At 40.4% G+C, this 20,727-nt stretch overlaps 1 protein-coding gene across 2 annotated transcripts in view; it reads right to left on the bottom strand.

The window, feature by feature from the left end:
• Positions 1–20,727, bottom strand: part of SCIN (scinderin) — a 56,225-nt gene that overhangs the window by 2,561 nt on the left and 32,937 nt on the right. For both annotated transcript variants that reach the window (XR_012672667.1, XM_075143662.1), the window contains exons 5-15: positions 13,678–13,770; positions 11,049–11,181; positions 9,144–9,232; positions 8,731–8,946; positions 7,412–7,533; positions 7,143–7,233; positions 4,540–4,710; positions 3,868–4,045; positions 3,264–3,385; positions 1,462–1,539; positions 90–150 (exon numbers count right to left, since the gene is read on the bottom strand). Coding sequence is in view for 1 of the 2 variants with exons in the window: in XM_075143662.1 (XP_074999763.1) it covers positions 90–150; positions 1,462–1,539; positions 3,264–3,385; positions 3,868–4,045; positions 4,540–4,710; positions 7,143–7,233; positions 7,412–7,533; positions 8,731–8,946; positions 9,144–9,232; positions 11,049–11,181; positions 13,678–13,770 (1,354 nt within the window). In the remaining variant the exon portion in view is untranslated. The remainder of the gene's footprint in view (positions 1–89; positions 151–1,461; positions 1,540–3,263; positions 3,386–3,867; positions 4,046–4,539; positions 4,711–7,142; positions 7,234–7,411; positions 7,534–8,730; positions 8,947–9,143; positions 9,233–11,048; positions 11,182–13,677; positions 13,771–20,727) is intronic.

Below are 20,727 nucleotides of genomic sequence, written 5' to 3' on the forward strand. Positions count from 1 at the left end.
ACTAGATTTCTTCTACATCATCTTTTTCACTTCTTTAAGTAATATTGATGCTACTTCACTCAGAATTCTGCCAAATTGATTTGATTTACCAGATTTAACAGATTCCTGTCGCTCAGTTTCATTAGCATCCTTCCCAATCCAGATAAAAACCTGCAATCAGAGGAGAGAAAGATATAGCTCCCATGTTGTTATAAGGATGTTGTGTACAAAATAATTGATTCCACTAGGAGAAAGAGTATACACTATGAAAGGACTACAGAGATACACAGCTCGCTCAAACCACAATTGATGATTTTTTTTTCCCTTGCGAGAGACTGTAGTTCTATGCTCTGAAATCTCACCGCTCTCTTGACACTGGAAGGCCGGACCTTTATGCACTCTGTTGAAAGGAACTCTAATTACCTTTTCCATGGGTATCTTTTACAATTTGCCATAAAATTGCTCTTTAGGTGCAAAAACACTGAACAGGAGCTCTCTCTGATTTGAGCTCTGGGTGCACATCAACACTTGTGCCCTGTGATCAGTGCTACCCAGGGTAACTGCTAGATAACCCACCGAATAACCCAACAACCAGAGCCTCGATCTGCAATCCCCACTTTTTTTTTTTTTCTGTCAGGGATCTTTTTGGAAACCAGCTACATGACCCGGACTTCTTTCCTTCTCACCTCAGTCAGTATGTCTCAGCTACTTTCCATCCAGCTCTTCCACCCACCTTCCCTCATCACTCCTTCCCACATGGACCTTGAACGTTCCTTCTCATTTCCAAAAACCTCAGCCTTTTTTTCCTTAAGGGTTAGGCTGAAGAAGACAAATAAAGCGTGGGATCTGTGGCCTCCTCCCCCTTTCCCTCCAAGGGGAGAGGAAGGGTAGAGAGAATATACTGTGAGAAACAGATGTGCCCTCTGCACCCACAGTATGTTCGCCTGTCATCCAAAAAGCTCTCAACATTTTCAGTTTTCAGTGAACCTGGGAAAATGACGGAGATTGTTTCTGTCACCCTCCACCCAGTTCTTCTGAAGAAATCTGTGTAAGGGTCGAGTGTTTGTCCCCTTCTTTAGTAAGACTTTTTGTAGGTGCTGCTGCTACATGGATTTTGTGGCTTCTGAATACCTTTTATGCAATAACTTTCTTTTTTAGAATTAATAAATTTTAGTGATAAAGTCAAGAACATTATTGAGAGCCTTTCAGAACACTGTCGGGGCTTATACTCTTGCAGCCTCCATTGGTTTTAATGGGAAGTGCCTGCCGGGGCCTCACATTATGCTTGGAAATTCAATTGTGTCTGTTCACACTAGCATATCATATAGCTCACAAAATATAGCTCCCTCTGGTATAATTTAAAGAAAACAAAACCTCTTCCATTCTCACAAAGATGATTTTTCCTCCCATCTTATGATCTAAGTGGTTAAAAATAAATTATCCTTGTTACCACAAAAAGCAGTGGTCAAGTACACAGCTTACCTGCTCCCAAGCATCCAGCAACATGACATCATCTTCAGCCAAATCGTCCTGAGTGAACTCTCCCGGGACCTCCTCAATCTAAAAAGGATATTATGTTTTGGGTTTTTTTTGTTTTTTAATGATTTATCAAGATATTCTGATTTTGCACAGACGAAAGACATTTTTAAAAGGATAAGTTCAGAAAGCTGGTGTGTAATTCTTTTTGCTCCTGAAAGGTCAAGCCCTAAACTGATTTGATGAATGTGTCAAGGGTGTTTCACTGAAAGGAAACAAATTGTATAATTGCATGTCCTATAAAATCAGCTCTCAGTTTGTCAGAATTGATAGGATATCCTCAGGAGAGGCAGAGGTTTACATTGTAATTGTGACTATTGTTAAGTTGAGTCTGAGGTCTGCCGGAAGAAGGGGACAGGGAAATTTCCATAGAGCACCTTGTACCAAGCAAACTAAATCAATCAGCTGGTATCAGCTGATATATTCATGCAGCTTACATTCATTAATAAGCAAAAGAAACTGTTTTGGTTTGCAGTGGGTGAGCTCAGTGATAAAATACACACCCAAGCAAGCTTTCCAGTCGCTTGACAATAGGACGTTACAGTTGACTAAGCCATCGAGGACTAGTCCCCAAAGGAAAGGCAGACTGCTTGCTTCTTCCAAGGATGTGCAGGCAGATAGGAAAGCAGTTTAATGTTATTCTGTATGAGAAGAAGAGATAATAATGTAGCTAGTGGTCAGCCCTCTACTTTTAAAGGACTGTCAAGGGTTTGGCTATGCTTGGTCATGTAGGAGTGCTAAAGGGACGGTAGGCAGATGGTGCAAAAGACATTCCTTTTTGCCACCCTGTGTTATGGTGGCCAGAAAGTCAGTGTGATCTGACCTACCTCTTCTGGTGAGGTCTAACAGTGGTGAGATTACTAGAGAAATACTAGAGAAATACTACAGGAAAGAGGGGATTTCACAGAATTTGGAGGGAATTTAAAGCAAAAACCAAACAAATGCAGCAGGCTATTATAGAGAGGTTGGTTCCTATTACTGTATTTCACAGGAGTGTTTTAGAAGCTTGTTAGAAGAATACACTTTACTACTCTCCTAAGATTTTAAAGTTCTTATTAAAGGATCCTATTTGTTTTATCCCTCTGCAAATGAACGGGCTATGCCTTAAGGAGACTACAGAAATGGTAGCCAGCTACGTCCCCCACGTAAAAATTAGTGCATCCTTGCCAAACGGTGACACAGCGTTGCCCTCCCAGAATACGGTAAGTAATTAAGCCTGAATCACAGAGCTGTGCTCTGGGTATTTCTGCTAAGGAAATAGGTCTTCCTACCTCCTTGAGCGCAGGCCAGTACCTTAGAGGCATAATTACATGTCTTAAATCTCTATAGAAAATTTCAGACTGCTAGGGATTTTTGGCAAGGGACATTTCTTTTCCTCACCACCACTATCAAACACTTAAGGGGCAAGGCACTGACCTGCACTTTCTCAAAATGATAGCCGTCTGGCAATGCTCTGCAAGAACACAATTGCTTTCGACTGGGCAAATGCCTTATCTTTTTGCATCTGCAAGCCTCTAGTCCCAGGCTGGAGCAGGCTCTGCGTGCAGACGTCTGCAGTATTAACTCTTCTGTCCGTCCTTTGCATGTGGATTCATTTAAAGCACCAAACCTCAACTCTCTAGTTCTTGCCAAGCATGGCTAATTAAGCCAGATCCCCAAATTCATTTAATGTCTGATGATTCCCAAGGCAAAAATATACCAGAAAATATGTAATTAAACAGAGAGGAAAGTATCCCTCATATACTCACAACAAATCTGCCAGTCTTATTAGAACAACCGTAGAGGCGAGGGGGATGATCTTCAGCCTTTGTCAAGAGTTGTGATGAAGTCTGATATTTTTTTTTACCTCCAAGTGCTTTCCAGAATTCCTCTGAAATACACAATATATAATTTATTCAGCAGTGGATTTAACATTTGATGTTTTATCTTGTTAGATACTGTTTCAAGAATCCCCAAACAATATATTCTTTTCCTTCTCATGCATAGGTGCATTTTCTTACAGTTCTTCCTGCAGTTTGTCAAAATAACAATAAAGATATCACTTGCAGACCTAGAAAGAGCAATGCGCTATGTCTTTCTCCCTTCCTAGGCACTCAGGGTAAAGAAAGGATCACATTCCTCTGCAGGTCCTGCTACTGTCCTACAGTCTTACAGGGCATCGCACTGCTTGTGCATCAGCCAGTTCTGGATAGATCTCCATGGTAAAATGTCAGGTTGGATTTTCAAAGGGAGAGAGTGAACACATGCTTCTGCCTACAAAATACATGATTGCAGGAACCATTTAGGCTGTATTTCCGTGCAGTGCTGTGTATTCTCAGCTGCCTATTAGCAACCACGTGGCCTCATACTAACCTGGTTCCTGGCCTTCATTAATCTTAGCAGTCTGGCATTTAAGAACGCTGGCAATGTATTGAGCTCCTTGTTCCTCTTCTTTGTTTGCTCCTTTTCCTACCCAGGTGTAGCCAGAGTTGTTTGGCAGTTTCAGAACAAAGACATCATTAGAGTTCAGTGACATTGCGTCAACATCAACCTAGATCAAGAAAGAAATTGTTTTATTCTTCATGTTTTCAAATAATGTGATCGCTATTTTGCATGTTTATATAAAACATGTAGATAGATCTTAATCAGCTATGCTTTTTTCCTTTATTTTTTCCCTGGATTTATACTGATATAAATTAGAGAAGAACTTAACTTGAAACAGGGAACTGACTTGAAGGCCAAAAGTTAGGACTATTTAGCAATAGGAAAGACTATCTCATAAGGGTTGCTGATTTCTTTTTGTGAGCTAACTGTTCACTACATGTTTTCTTACAGTATCCTCTGAAAGATGTAGATTGGTTGCAGCCAGTTACTACATATTCTCTGTGATTTATTAGATGGGTTGGTCACATAGAGCAGTGGATTTGATTTGGAGTTCTGCATTCCTACCAGATGTGACCACCCAACAAGATTAGTCGGAGAGGCTCATGGCAGCTATACCATTTCCCATGGGGAATAGTTGGTGTACTCAGCAGGTGACCTTACCTCCGCAATCCTGGTAACGGCTGCCAGGTTCCTGCGGATTTGGAAGAGTCGCATGGGAGGAGCAGGTTTCTGACCTTCCTTCTTAGATGTCCCATCCTTGTAGACAATAAGCGGTTTGTTTTTGAACAAGCTCAGTAAATGTTTAGGCTCTTTGCCTTGGCTGACTCGGATCTGTACATATGTAAAGAAATGCAACAAAAGAAACAAAAGGACACATGTAGTTATTTTTGGTCTTTGTTGAATAGCATAGGGGATGTTAGCCAATAATGCTAAATATGTTAGCACGAATGAAAAGTGGCAAGCTGAGATGATCTAAAAATACAGTTCCAGACACGTTAAAGTTAGAGCATTTGTGAGATTTTTTGTCAATCATGCTGACACAAAGACAAGATTCAAACTTCTAACATAATGTTTAGCTGATTAAAATGGCTGCTATCTACTGTAATAAGAAAATTACTCTTTTTCAAAAGATCTGTCATTTCATAGAGTTTTATAAAGTGACTTAATTCTCCTGAAAAACTATCTTGGAAGTTTAGGTGCCCTGTATTTAAGCAGAGAGAATGGTTATTCATCCTGTTCATTATTTCTACCTGAAATAATTTTTGTATTTTACCTGCAAGAGGATGAAAAAGATGAGCATAAATCTATCTTGCAGAGGATAACATGGATGACAAAAATGAACTTCCATTACAGAGGCAAAAGATGTTATTGCAATCTCAGAAAAACATTGAGCTATGAAGAATGACTATTTTTAGGTTAATGTATGATAAAAGTTATTTGTATACAATTGTTTGTTCTTCCTTTATAACAGTACCACCCGCCAAGGTGGAGGGCTGCGGCTTTCACTCCCGGAAAGAAAGAGGAAAAAGGGGAATGAGGCATATTGCGTAGCCAGCAGAGGAGAAGTGGAGCGCCGCAGCCTTTAGCTGTGCCCGGTGAGGCCTGGGGCGGCTGCGGCCGGGCAGCCCCGGCTGTGGGGCAGAGCGCGGGGCAGCTCGGCGGCTGGGGCGGCAGTGGTCGTGCTGGGCAGCAGGAGCAGGTGCTTTTACGTATCTCACAGGTGGATAGACTGGTACAGTTGCCTGATAAGGATCCCTTAGGATCCCCTAGGATACCCTAGGACACGTATACTTGTAGGTGCCAAACTGCGGCAGGATTTTATAAATGCCAAAAAAAAAAAAAACCAACACCCAGACAGAAAAAAACTTGCTGAGGGAAACATATTCCTGCAAAACAAATAGGGGCTTTTTAATAGTCATTTGTACTGTAGTGCCATCTAGTGACCACAACATGTACATTTAAATCTTTCAAATAATGCTAATACAGACGTTAAGCACAGGTAATATATACTATGTAGCCATGTACATGCATACAAATGCACACATGCATATATACATATGTGTGTGTATATATACACACATACATATATATACACATATATATATTCCTAAATTCACTGCAGGGTAAAAGTATTTTTAAGTATCATGTCCATTGCAGTGAGATGGATCTCCTTCAGCTTTAATAAAAAGGCTTTTTAAGCACATTATTATTGCCACTGTTAGTAGTAATATTATTATTACTGTAGTATTAGTATTGGCCTTAGTTATGAGGCAGGACCATATTGTGCTGAACTCTGTCCAAATACAGAACATGCATTAGGAATATTTCAAGGAGTAATTACCTAGAAGTGTTCTAATCCTTTCTTAATATAATTTCCATCATAAATCATAACTGATTAATAGCTAAAAGTATGGTCTGCCATCTAAATTAACTGTACCTTGGTGGGTGGGGGAAGCCCTTTACTTTGGTAATTAAGAAATGGGAAGCACAGAATTATTTCCTATTGCCTAGAAAATCTCTGCCTGTTCCTAGTCATCTTCCGGCTCTAGTCTTTCTGTGAAAAAAGGAGACCTCTCACCTCTCCACCTACCCGCCACTCCTCACTAGCTGCCAATGTCCTGCTCCTTGCCTTGCACACCCCATTTCTGCAAGTAAGGATGTGTATCCTGCGTTCATGGAGCTGCAAGCACTATGGGATGGGAAAACCCAAGTTACGTTCCTCACTCCAGCAGGGACAAGCCAGACTCTGCAGCACAGTTCCTGCAGGCTCTCCCCTTCTGGCTGTCATGTGGCTTTCATGTGTCCCAGTTTTGGCCCTCTAAAAGTCAGGTGTCTTGTCTGGGCTAAACAACACCGCTTCCTACATAATCAAAAGGAGACACGGGAGCTCGTACAGGGCTATCGCCCTGTCAGACACTTGCTTCAGAGTGAGTTGCCCTCAGAGGATCTTATCCTTTGGTCTCCACTAACCATGTACAGTTTGTAGGCAGGACTAAAACCTGGTTTTAGACAGTGAAAGTAGAAGGAAAGAAAAGGAGTTTCAGGCTGTGTTATATCTCTGTTCTTTTCAACAACTGCATTCAGAAAGGATGATTCAAATGGGAAATCTCTAGTGACTTTAAAAGGAGCCCACGGTGCTTGGCTCGATAGAGACCATGAGCAGTTGCTATTCCCAGTCTTCAAATGCTACATCCTCCTTTGAGTTCTCATTGACATTTGCATATATTGTGTGCTCTGTTTAATTTTATCCAGAAGACACTAACCTGCACAGCCTGACCGTTCAATAACCGATCCAGCTGAACAGTCAGAAATGCAGACGCAGTCAGTTCATCTTTTGTAGTATGGGCTCCTTGCCTGAGGAAGAAAAGGAGAATGGCTAAGTCCAGTTTCAAAATAATCCAGAGCTTATCCTGCATGACAAACGCGCAGTAAACAACCTTGCATTTACACGTGGTTCTACTCAAAAGGACATAAAGTCAGCATAAAATAATATCCACATGCTGGAGGTCTGTGCAAAGCTGACCAAACATACCATGTGTAGATGATCTGCCCTTTAGGGTAAGTGTAGAGGATAATGTAGCAGTCACCACCATAGAACTGTCCATACGTCTCGGGTCCCACAGGAACTCTGCCGCTGCTTTCCACACGCCAGATCTGGGGAAACACAGAAATCACTGGAGAATGCTGAACTTCATCCTGAGAGTCTTCAAGAAGCAATTTATTGTGCCATCCTTTGAGTGGCCCTTGTTTCTGTTCCCAAGTGTTATGGAATAAAACCAGGAAGGATTCTTCATGAAGTAGATAGATACACCCTGCACCCACTGGATGAATGAATAATGACCATCAACAAGCCATTGCAGTACACTTTTCTTTGTCTTGATGCTTTAATGCCACATGATCACCTCATAATGCTATGTTGAACTTACTTTCTTAACATCTTAAGATGATAATATGATATGAATGGCACAACATTATGATTCATCATAGAACTATTGTATCATTTGGGAGAGGCACACCGTAGTCAGATAACACACTGTTAAGCAGGCTTCTTCCTATTATTCGATTCACTACAGCCCAGTTCAGTTAACAACTGCTCTCCAAAAACATACTGCTAAAATTATACAGCAAAAAGTGCTTCAGATCTAAGCTGTTTTGGCTCAAGCCTACAGACCATCCCAAGTATGAGGTTAGAAACCTAGAAAATATACCAATGAGGCTGTAGATATTTATCTTTTTTTTTCCAGAATCCCAACATGCAGACCTGTATTCAACAGGCTGTGTTGGTACAATGCCAAACCAGCCCTGTATAGTCCAAAGATGGACTGCAGTGGGATATGGATAGATCTAGAAAGACTGTACAGTCAGTCATCTTTTTCTCTCTAAATCCAGGTTACCTGAGAGACACGCTAGGGACAAAGAAGGTTCCTCTAGAAAGCAGACTGGATACATACATAAAGACACAGAACGAATTTCTGACTCCAAGGGCAAGTCTTCCCATTCCAGATTTCAAGCTGATGTGAGCTAGAAGTTTTTCTTTAGTCTGAGGATCATATTTAAAGTATATCTTGGAGAAGTATTGTGTAGAAGGGGAAATGTTTCTGCTGTTTGATTTCTATTGATGACTGGTAAAACATCTTTCATAAGCATCAAAAAAACATGACCCGGCATACAGCTGATAAAGAGATTCACTTTCTACTTCAAAGTACCTTTTCTGATGGTAGAAGTAACACTGTCAGTAATGTAGTGTTACTCTACACAACAGTGTAAATGGCAAAACACAGAGTAGCAGCTTATCCCGTAACAGAGTAAGCTAGGTAGGTAGAATACAATTTAATACAACACAAAAATTACCTCTACTTTCCCTGAACCGTCATCTACCATGTTATGCTGGGCAGCCATTTGTGGAGACTCATGTAACTTGGTAGCATCAAATTCAATCTGCTCAATTTTAGCCACTCTCTCTGTGACATATACTTTGCCAAAGCCATCACTTTGATCTTTATCCTTCCAGTCTTTGAAAAATTGTTTGAAAATTGGCGTTTCACCTCCTTCGGGAAGGACTTGAATCTGAAATGAAGCAAGACGCATGAAATGGAAGGAAAACAAAACTGACACAGTTACTCGAACAGGAACTTTTCTGAACTATCTGTTAGTCAAACATTGCCCTTATGTCTTTTAAGTCCTTAAATTTTTTTTTTCCTGATTTAAAAATAAAGTCTTTAACAGAGCTCAACTCCTGGTATCATCTCATAAATAGATCACACCTGTGTGTTGGCAGGATAATTCATCTGCTGTATGAATTGTTCAGCATTCTTCATGGCAGCTTTTCTCTCTTGTGGGTTAGCATCCTTGCCTGGTTAAAACAGAAGGATAACAATACATGGGAAAGGGCAATGAGCTCACAGATCCTGCAAAAACAAGATGTCCTTGAGCCAGGTTCTCTTTGACATTGCTCTTGCCTCAGTCTTGAACAAACACAAATGCTGGACATAGCATGAGCAATAAGATTGACACAAAGTTGGCCAAATGGCCAAAACAGCCACCTCAGTGGCTTTGAAAACAGTTAAAATAAGTTAAAAAAAAAAGGAAAAAAGGGGGCATTGTTTTTTGCTTTGTGTGTGTTTCTATCAAAAAATGCTGTCATAATATCTGCTTGGTTCAAGGTACAAGAACACCCTGGCTCTTTTCTCTGAATCTTCCCTTGCTGGGCTGCAATGTGGTAAATAAAGCTGCTGTCCAGAACTGCTGTCACTTCTTCAGGCAGTGCCACAGTCCGAGTAAAAGAAACTCCCATTTCGTCTGGCTGGGCTGTGCAACTTACCACCACCCTTCCCCATCCATTGCTCCTTGTTCAGCCTTGCTCAGTGTTACACATCTCTGAAAGTCTCTGTGGGATGATAGTGTGTATCAGGTCTGTGTCCCAGCTGCCTGTCATTGACTATACTCCAAAGACCTCTTAGTCTAATAAGATGCTCTGATAAGCTATTCATTGTATTCCATTTTGAATGAGACTATTAGCGAAGTAATTTGCACTCCTCAGCTTAGCGGTCTGAAGATTTCCAGCAGAGATGATAACTGCAGCCTCCCAGTGCAAGGGTGAGACTCACAGACTGATGGGGTTTTTCCACACATTATTGTTACCCACACTAACAAAGTGAGGATGCACAAGGGAGCACATAGGGCCACATTCAAAGGGCCTGAATTGTATTTTATTTAATTTATGCCTGATCCTATTGGCTTGGTTCTTCTAGGAGCTGTCAGGTAGAGAGTAAAAACCAGGAATCAGGGGGTCAGGTAGACCTTACGCCATCTGAGCACAATGCTCCCAAAATGCTCTCTTTTAAAGGATGTTTCCTTAACTGCAAATGAAGTTTTCAAGCAAAATGCTTACAATGCTTCCTGGACTTAACTTCAGCAGTTTGACAACTGCATCGATGAATTATTTGCTATTGCACACGGTAAAAAGAAATGCAAATGCCACAGAAAAATTAATACACTGCCTCAGGCAAAAAAAGGGGAGATACTCAGCACTGGATGCAATGGCAGCACCACAACAATCCGGCTACAAGGTGTCCAGACCTAATTCCCCAGTAGTATTTTTCTCCTGGGAAATGTTCAGTCAAAGCAATTGCAGACACTCCTACAAGCATTGATGATACCACAGAGAAATATTCACAAGAAAAAAGGAAGCATCAAAGTATTTGCAAGCATATGCTTTTAGTTGATGCCTGGGACACTCACCTTTCAGTTTTACACCTCTCTGGAGCAATGTATGGAAATATAATATCTACTCTTTATCAAAACTTCAGTGTCCAGATTTTGTCCCAGAAGATAGGGATTTGATGACAATATCCAGAACTTGTAGAATTCTTTATGTTTGCTTTGTAATTGCCACTTAGATAAGCATTTAAGCACCCAAGCTTACAGATACCTCAAAAATAGCCAGAATCCTTAGACAAGACTCGGTCTTGAGGCCCTTACCCAAGTGAGCAATCCTTGTCCACTGACCGCACCAAGGAAGAATTGTGTGCAGGGTACTGTGTCCACAGTGTCCAGGGTACTGTGTCCACAGCCAGTATTAAATTCTTGCTAGTGTCCCGAGGGTGTTGTGTCAACTCCTTAGATATGTCTGTGTAGCTTCTTCATTTGCAACAGAAGTAATCTCTTACCTTTCCACACAAAGATCTTCCTTGCAGCACCATTGTCCAAAATGAAGCACTCCTCAGATAAAAGCATAGCCATGGAGAAGGGGTTTTCCTCTGCTACCATGGACACCTTCATGCATCCACTTGCATCTGACACCTAAGAAAGCAATCATTTCAAATTTAGATCAACTCTGGCTTTTACAACCAAATTAATTTCTGCTCCCAAAATCACTACAAAAATCAGTTGCCATTCCTATATAAATGGCTGTATGGAATTTGTGTGCTGCTGGAAAGTAAGGTAGGCTAATGATTTTTTTTTTGTTTCATTTCATTTTACATCCAATAGAGGGAGATGTAGTGTTAATTTTAGTGAGTTTGTTGGATCACTGTCTCACAACTTCTTAAAATAAATCCATTTCTCTTCCACTTTCAATTCAACTGCTCATTCAGTGAACACCTCACAGTTAAAAATATATATTTTCTTCAGCCTGTCCTATATGCTCAGCTCAACTGCTGGAGTCCCTAGGTGTCATCTTCTGCTACCAAGCAACCGCACTGAAGCCAAAGCTGCACGTACATGCTGAGCAAGAGCATTTGAAGTTATAATAAAATAGTCCTACACTGATATTAACAAGTGAAATACCTACATTTATAACCTGCAATTCTTTAACTGGAAACTGTATTATAAGACCTGTTGCAGAATCTGCTTTGTAACCTCTACCACCACTGTAAGTTCATGTAGACCTTTAAAACCTTTTAAAACTCACTCCTGCATGGCTGAAAAGGCCAGTTATTACTACTGAAAATAAAGTTATTACTATTGTAATAACTTGTCTAACAGTCTTTATTTCCTTTCATAATTAAATATTCATTTTAAATACACCATTATATCTTATATTGTATATTATGGAAGCACAAGATGGAAATTACCACTGCATACAACAAATAAAAATCAACTATTATACCTACTCTGAGGGCTCACCGCAGACCTGCCTCCTGACTTTGACACTCACTGTTACATTGCAGGACATTTAGCTAACAGAGCTCTGTTAGCAGGACCTGTGTACTTAGAGGAATTTATTAGATATCCACAGAATTTTCTGAGAGTTCTTAACATTCCAAAATTCACTGCAAGCACTTTTCTCTTCTCTGGTATTGTCTTACTGCAATGGGCTTGATCACACATGCAGGCCTTCTTTTTCTTCTTTTTTTTTTTTTTTTTCTTTTCCTAAAACCCTGCTATAAAGATAAATATGTGCCAGATTTTTTTGCAAGAATGGAATGATTAATGGGAACTAAACACAGCACATAAACAACAAGGTCTAAAAATGGTCTTGTAACAATGATCACCTCATATAGGCTTCTTGTAAAGCCCAGCCACACATATGGGTAGGGGAAGAATCACGTAACAGGCAGGGAGAGAGGTGGCTCCGTCCTGCTGTGGTCTGTGGGATACAGGAGCTGCGGAGGGAGTGACTCGCCCTCTCTCACAGGTCACAGCAGCTTCGAAGCTACTGTAGATGGCACCTAAAAGGTCACACACATGGGGATCCAGTAGCACTTAGTGCTGTCAGAGCATTGACCAAACCCTTCTTGTTAAGTGACTATGGGGAATGGAAGAAAGTACATTGTATGCCAGTAAAAGATTCTTTTCTGTCACACAAGGCAACCGCATTGCGTGAGCCAGAACACAAAGTGCTGAAGAGAAAGGTCCAGATCTCAATGCTAATGAGAGCTTGTAAAAAAAAAAATTCTTCTTGCAGTCTTCAGGAGAAAATAATCTTTTTTTATTGGGAGCAGGGAGGATAAAGTCTTTTCTAGATTTCATTAAAAACATCCTCCTTTTCCAAATACTTTCTCACTTCTTTTCTCAAGTGGGAGAATATGAAAGAAAGGGGAGCTGTGGGGAAAAAAAAAAAGAGAGAAAATACAGGCCTGGAAATAGTTTGGGTTTTTTTCAGAAAAAGAAATAGTTGTGTAGCCTTGTATATAGGTGAGATACTGTATTCTTAGTTCGAAGAATAAATTCCATGCCTCTTCTAGGAAAAGGCAGTATGCCTTGCATGACATGACGAAAAATCATAACTTTACTGAATGTAATCATAAAACTCCTACTGATTTAAATGGAGTAAATATTTAATCCGTTTTGTTTATAGGTAATTGTTCCTGGCAGTGGCACTGTCCTAGTCAGCATTAAGCCATTGCAGGTGAGGAAGGAGGAAAAGGGCATTGCAAATGAAAGGTGTTTTGCATTCAAATTCCTTTGGATTTATATATAAAATATAACATAACTGTCCATATCTCAAACTCTGCTAAGAATAACTAAATCATATATGACTACTAAAATTCTCACTGTTAAAATCAAGAAGACAGGAAATATAGTTTGATTTAAGACCAGTTAATTCTTCTTTGACCTGCAGTGAGTGGTTTGTAGGCCATGCTTGTTTCCTGAGTAAACAGGACTGTAATCCTTTTTTTTTTCTCAAATTACCTGGGCTGTCTTGATAGACATCCTTTGAGAAACTTGTCCATTGGCTGCAAATCAACTAACACAACTGCAGTTCTGGAAGCCAGAACTCCATATATGAGGGATGAATGAATGCATGAATACTGTTGAGTGTACAGTGCTAAAATAAATAAATAAATTACTTACCATATATAGTTTAGCGCTTCTCCTGTTTGTAATATCTGCCAGCTCATCATCATCATCATCACACTCGGGAAGCACTGGCTTGCTCCCTAAAACCTGTACAACAAGAGAATAACAAATTCAATGCAGAGAGAGAGAAAGTGTTGTAGTATAAATACCTAAACACTGTAATGTGTTGTCCCAGTAATTGATTAATCGGGATCATCTTTCCATATAATCCAATCTAAATCCAAACTCATGGGTGACTTGTTCACAAACATACGGATAATTTTAGATAACTGTGTCAGATCTCCAGCAGCTTTAGATCTACATGCTGTCTTTCCTGCAGGTCAACTTGCTGATCGTCTATAGACTAGGACAGGAAATTATATATACAGAAAAGCTTCAAAGGATACATACACATACAAATACACAGAATAGAAAGGTTTATGTGATCCTATTCTATGTGTGTGTTTATATGCCTGAGGGTTTTATAACATTTGTCTTTCAGTAACAGTCAAGAGGGTAAGAGAGTCCTGTTAATAAAACTTCCAGAAGTCCATACTCACTAGTTCTCTGCTTAATTAGGTATTTCCAGCAAAAAAATACACGAAAAAAAATACACAAGAATTGTGATTCCTGATACAGTTGAAGTTGGTGTTTTCCCTTGCCGTGCATATAGAATACCTGTGGCACCACAATTATTTTGCAGCTTTGTTGTAAGTCGCTTAAAGTGATACAAAATAAACTGCTCTTAAAATTTTCTCTTTGCCCATGGGTCTTTGAAAACTATGCGAGTGCCTCTCTGAATATTTTTAAACAAGGTTAAATAGTGCCTGTTGGTGTTTGTGAAAGCATCTTGACAGAGGCAGCTTCTCTAGTCACAGCACAGCCTAGGCGCTTCACTCTGGTGGCAATTAAACCAAACAGCCTCTATAATTTAAAAATTGGGCTTTAAAATTGACCCCAGCACAGTTTAGATTGCTGGCCTGACCTGCTGGGGTCTTAGAACTGCATGTAGAAATGTTTTTCTGAACTAGATAGAGAATTATTGTCAGACTCCCTAAGTTTTACCTTAGGAAATCTCAGTTCATCAGTGCTGGCACAGAGAGAGGGGTCAAAACCTCCATTGCGCAGGTGCAGTTACAGGTATGAGATGAACTGCCCTGGAAAGGGCAGAGACGTTCTGGTTTTGGGGAAACCCATTCACAATTCACTAAACAGCAGCTTGCACAGTAGTTTCTCTGGCCAAAGCTAGCCCTGTGCTTTGGCATAGGCAAGCAGAAAAAGAACATTACTCATTTTTGTAATTCTTCTGCAGTTTCTCAGAGGACCCCAAAAATAAATGGAGAAGGGTCTTGAGGGTGCTCTCTCCTCCTGCATTTGAAGTCACAGTTGCTTGTAGATTTTGATGACCCTTGTTAAGAAGGGACAAGATGTGCTTCTCCTCCCACCAGATAAGAAAATCCAGGACTTGTGAGGAGGGCTGTGCAGCCAACACAGCCGTTAGAATAAGCCTTGAATCACTAACAGGTATGTATACCTGTGTGTGTTGCTATCAAAACCAGAAGATGATACAAGGTTAAAATGACCTAAGGCATGTGAAGACACCAATTGTGAAGAGATGAAGTGTGCACTATATATACGCAATATATGAAGTGATACAGTATGAAATACCTATAGTCAGTACACTTCTGTATTGCTAGGATCAACTTATGCCATTCCCAACATGCATTAATTTCAGCCAGTTTGTCTTATAGACTAGAGGATGAGACAGATCAAGGAAGGAAAAATTCTGTGCTTAAACAGAAAGCAATTTATGCTGAAAAAAACATTAAGTTCTGTCCCAAAGAAATGCCTTCCAGGAAGTTGTCTTTCCTCCCTCTAAGGCAAACTCCCGTGTTATGGCTGAGTCCACACGCAGCCACACATATGCCTGGGTGTTATGACAACTAATAATTTTATCAATAAGATTATGAAGTGTGTATCGAACAACAGCTAACTGCTATGCTGGAATTGGGTTGTTTCATTATCTAAGCATATGGCTGGCTGAGTTACAGCTCTCCAGGGCACCTCACCTTTATACAGATAATTCTCACGTGATGCATCAAAAAGAAAACAAATCATGCCAGCTGAGACTATAGTCAAAGGCTCCCAAAGCTTTTCAGCAAGGTTCCCCAATGAAATGACTTAAACCAACAGACAGTTTAAAGGACATTGAGTCTTCTGATTCTTACCTACATATACTCTTAGTTTCACACAAATCCTGTGGTAGCTATATACACAGGACCTTGCTCATATAATTCTCCTTATATAGACAGTCAGGCTGCTCCACTGGGTCTTTACATCTTACAACAAAGTGTACTGAAGCCCTAGGCTGGCTCTCCTGGGCTGCTCTGAGGTTCGAGACCCTGACTCACAAACCTGCCAAGAATTCAGACCCACAAATCCACCCTACACCCCTGAAAATAGCAATGCTCTCTTGGGGACGTAAAACAGCCTAGCCGCACTTTTCCCCAGATGTCTAACCATATTGGCAACTTCAAACCATACCTCTCATAACTACACAGGTGCACCCAGAGGTTTTGAAACCACTTTTAAAATCATTATTATTATTATTATTCTTTACTACAGTAGAAATAATCTAAAGAATAAGCATACCCATGCCCCAGCTTCTTCATTCTTTGGGCTTAGCATCTTTCTTTGCAGACTCTTCGTATCACTTCACCTTATCTGCCAGATAATCTAGCAGATTAAGGTGTCGAGCCACCCCTCGCTCTCTGCTGCTCTACCACAGAATAATGCTTATCCTCTCCCCACCATTGCTTCCTGCGTGCAGGTTTACCAGAGTCGTGGAGAAAAGCATGAGCAACTCTGGCCCCAGCGAAGGTGCAAACAGGCGTAGTGCTGCTATTCTGCAGTGACCGTCGGTGTGCATGCTCTAACCTCATGGGATATGTGAGGTTGTTTAACCACTCGAGGCTTCATCTGCTTCACAGCTATTTCAGAATAAGACGTGCCCATAGCTGGCTACAGCAGAGCCCACCTTGCTTTACATGGTTATAGCCTAATGCCAGCTTACCTCTCAATGAGAGCATCAGACTGCCGAGTTAGCTTTGTTTTAGCAAAAGTATTCATTAACTCCACACCTTTAGATCTCATCCATGGGGGCTATAATAGGAAGTCAATCTGCATTAATTTTAAAAGTTTTGGTTTTTTAACTTCTGTTAAACCTTTGTGTTGACACTCTTAGGTTAGCGCAAGAATATCGTAGTGGAAACCAACAGAACATCAGTTCCTCTAGAACAACCGCCCAAGTTCACTCTTATCTTGTGGTAAACGCAATGTAGCTTATCCTGCCTGCAAAACCATAATCCCCTTTCATATGCTCATGTGCAAGAGCTCTTCTCTGTAAATATCTGCACCCCTCTAGACAAATGCAAAATACAGAGCCAAAGCTTTTACTGACAAGTGAAATTCCACTCCATTGCCCTTAAAAAAGAATAGAAGAAATCACAGACAAAAGGTTTCTAATCTGTAGGAATGTGACAAGGTAGATAATTTAAAATAAACTCATTAAAAGAAGAAATTTAGCAAACATTGTCTTCATAACTGGAGAAGCCAGCTCTGCAGCATAAAATAGTTGATATCGATTTAATGGGAGCAAGAAGTTTGAAGAGTTCAGTGAGGCTGAAAATCCAACTAGGAAAACAATACTTGGAGAACACGTCAGGTGAAGGTTAATTAAGAGAGAAAACCAGTTTTGTACAGTTTAACTTGTGTACATTAGCACTGTGTTTGTGTTTGTTCTTACTATACACAGTTTGGGTTAGGTTTCTGGGACTGAAACTGAACTATTTGTTGTGGCTGTGATCCCAAGTGTCAGGTCTCAAAAGCACTCAATTTCCCCTCTTTATATGCTAAGAGCAATAGAAAGAAAAGCAAGACATTTACATAGCTTAAAGCTGTCTTGTGGGCCTAACATTTTATTACTTAATACTTTTGGAAAACAATCAGGATTAGTAGCTCATCATTTACTTTCTTGAATACTCTGACATAAGCAAATATATCCTGCTCCCGCAAACTCGAGGTACACGTGTTGGCTGTGACAGAGAATAAATCCTCCGTGCAGGACAATAGGTCTGAACTACAGGCACAGCGTGAACTCACTGGTAGATAAAGGCTTAGATTTTTACTAATCTTTAAAGCAGAGAAGAATATTACAAGTAATGTCTCTTTGAAATAAATATTGCCTCAAATATCTACTCCAGTAGCCAGTAAAAGGAAAAAATCCAGCAGAGAAAGGAAGGGATGAACATGATGCAGGCTAGTAACCAGCTGGCTGACCCTGGGTACCAGTGCAGACATACACCCAGAGGATCATCAGGCAAAGGTGGCTTTAGGGCTTCGCTGCTAAAGTAACTGGCCACAGTTTCATTTCTAATCATTTTGGCTTACTGGTTCTCCTGCCAGAGCACAACCACTGCAGAGGATATTCTGGTCCAGACAAAAACGACTTTTGACATTGGTCAGATTATGAATAGCCGAATATGCTTATTTCCCTGGTTATTGGAACCTGGAACTCTTTCCATCAATCTGAGCAAACATTCCCAGTCTTACAAAAAATTACACTCCCAATAGGAAAAAAAAATCCTTTCACTAAACTGCTCCCAGGTAGCTAGCAGGATTTCTGCCTGAAATTGCCTCTCACTAGCAATTCCAGCAACAACAGATGTCATTACACGCTCACCTTGAGCAGAAGACCTCCCGCCTGCCTGAACAGAGACTGAAAATAAGATGGAAACAGCCACTGAAAGCGGACACAAGGATGTTTTATGCTAACAAACAGTTCTGGCACATTGTTAGGTTTTCTTGGTTTTACCATGTAATTTATCAAAAGGACTTTCTGGTACTAAGGTCTAAACCTGATCTGTATGCATTCGGCTTGCTATAAAATAGCAAAACGCATCAGTTGCTCATGGCACTTTTAACACATAAATTATGGCCTACATTTTTAGCCAGTTTCTGCTGTCTCAGGAATTTCAAATCCAAATCATAATTTTATTCATAGCTCTATGCTTAACTTCCTAAAAATAGGGCATTAGGCTTTGGCAGTTTTTCATACAATATTTGCAACTTCGCATATTTGGCTGGGATAATTTGAATATAAAGCCTTTACTGGTATGATAACGATATTCTAACATTAATTTTCCGCTCTGTGAAACAGGCCACGGATAACATGTTCACAAAAAAAGTATCTAGATCAGTTCTGAGAGTACAAATTCGATGTTTTTCAATAGTTTGCCCCCAAGGTAAAACAAGCTACTTTCTGTCCTGCTGGGACTGCACAGCCGGCAGTATCTAAGCTAGCTATTTACACTGAGATCGGGTGTGCATGAAATGAGTTGAGGAAACCCCCAGCCTATGTTATCTTCAAATGTCTGGCTTTTAAGATGCCTCCAAGATGAACAGTGATCCCACACTAAAGAAACGGGGAGGGTGAATGGCAGTAACTATGCAAACACAGCAGACTTTTTGTAACTATTACTGCTGCTGAACATTGAGAATTGAGCTGTTCAGCGACCTGCCTACCTGTAGCATAATTAAAAATACAATAAGTAATCACCCCTACATCTTTTTTGCATTTAAACTAATCCTTTCTACCTCATTTTTTTTTAATCTTACTCCTTTTTTACACCCTCCTCTGATACCAGCAGAAGTATTAGAAATGAGACCCAAATCCTGCAGCGTTGCACGTGTGCTTGAGACGTCTGTTTTTTCTGCTTTATTGGGACATAAAGTTAGGCACACACTGAACTCTTTGTAGCTTAGCAGATCTCGCTTTGAAAGCCTTGTGGATAAAAAACTTAGCTGCTGCATCACAGTGCATTAAATAATGGAAATAAGTCAGTAACTAATGCCAACAGACACAAAGAATATTTATCTGCTAAAATCCACAAAACTCCTAGCTTTTCATTCCTTAAGCGCGTCCGCTTTTGCAGCAGGCATTTGCAGTGCCACCACGCAGGCTGGTCCCGAGGCTGTGGCAGGCTGGACTGTATCAATATTGGGGTAAAAAGAAGAGTGTGGCAAATGCTCTGTGAAGCTTGAAGCAGCAGGGAATGAGCTGGAGGCAGCAGCAGGTGATGGGCAGCCAGCGACCCTGCTAGAAAACCAGTATTCCCAGGGGATCTATAGTGGCTGGAGGGAAAGGCAGGCAGCCGTGACACATAGCAGCATTAGGGTGAGCAGAGGGAGCTGCAGCAAGGTGTTTCAGCACTCAGTCCAAGAGATGGGGAGGTGGAAAAAGCTGCTCAGAGCACTGAAATATTTTCGCAGTGCACCACTGGCTGTATTCACAAGCTCAGAATTTCCAGTCCCATACAGTCCAATAGATGCGGTATTCCAAGGGATCCTGTCTGGTGTGACACCCAAATTCTTGCATCCAAGACAAAGCACAGATTTGGACTCCAATATTTACGAAAGCAAATCAGAGAGTATTTTGATAGATTTTCTCTAATGCCTCCTGCTGAATCTTGAAATAAATTAAATATTTATTAGGACAGAAAAAGAGAGAGAGCAAGAATGTTTCTTTCACCTGACCGTATAGGAGATAAATCCTGCTTAGCTCTTTGAAAATCATTTCCTCCTGCTAGTTTAGGTGCCCTTCACTAACTGATTTCTGTTTTTAAATTCCTACATCTCCTCAAATTTTGTGTAAAGGAGCCAAAATATTCAACAAAGGGGCTATGATTTACAGCTCTTAAAAATTAGAAGTTGCAGCATTGATTACTGCAATATTTAAATCCATCTTATGTAATTTTATCTACCTCTTATTTTTACAGGCAAAGCCAGATAGTATCAAAGTCATAGGCAATTATGTAAGCAAAAGACCCAGCCCTAATAATCTGCTTTGCAGTAAATGCAATAATTATATTTACATATTTCTTCAGCATTACACACTCGGTGGTGGAAAAACTGAACTGATCTCACAACACGTGGAACAGTTTCTTCTATACAGCTGTTCTTCACCCTTCTCCAGATGTGAGAGGACTTTTATTCCAGTGTTACATG

Source organism: Calonectris borealis, chromosome 2 (assembly GCF_964195595.1).
Source record: "Calonectris borealis chromosome 2, bCalBor7.hap1.2, whole genome shotgun sequence".
NCBI lineage: Eukaryota > Metazoa > Chordata > Aves > Procellariiformes > Procellariidae > Calonectris > Calonectris borealis.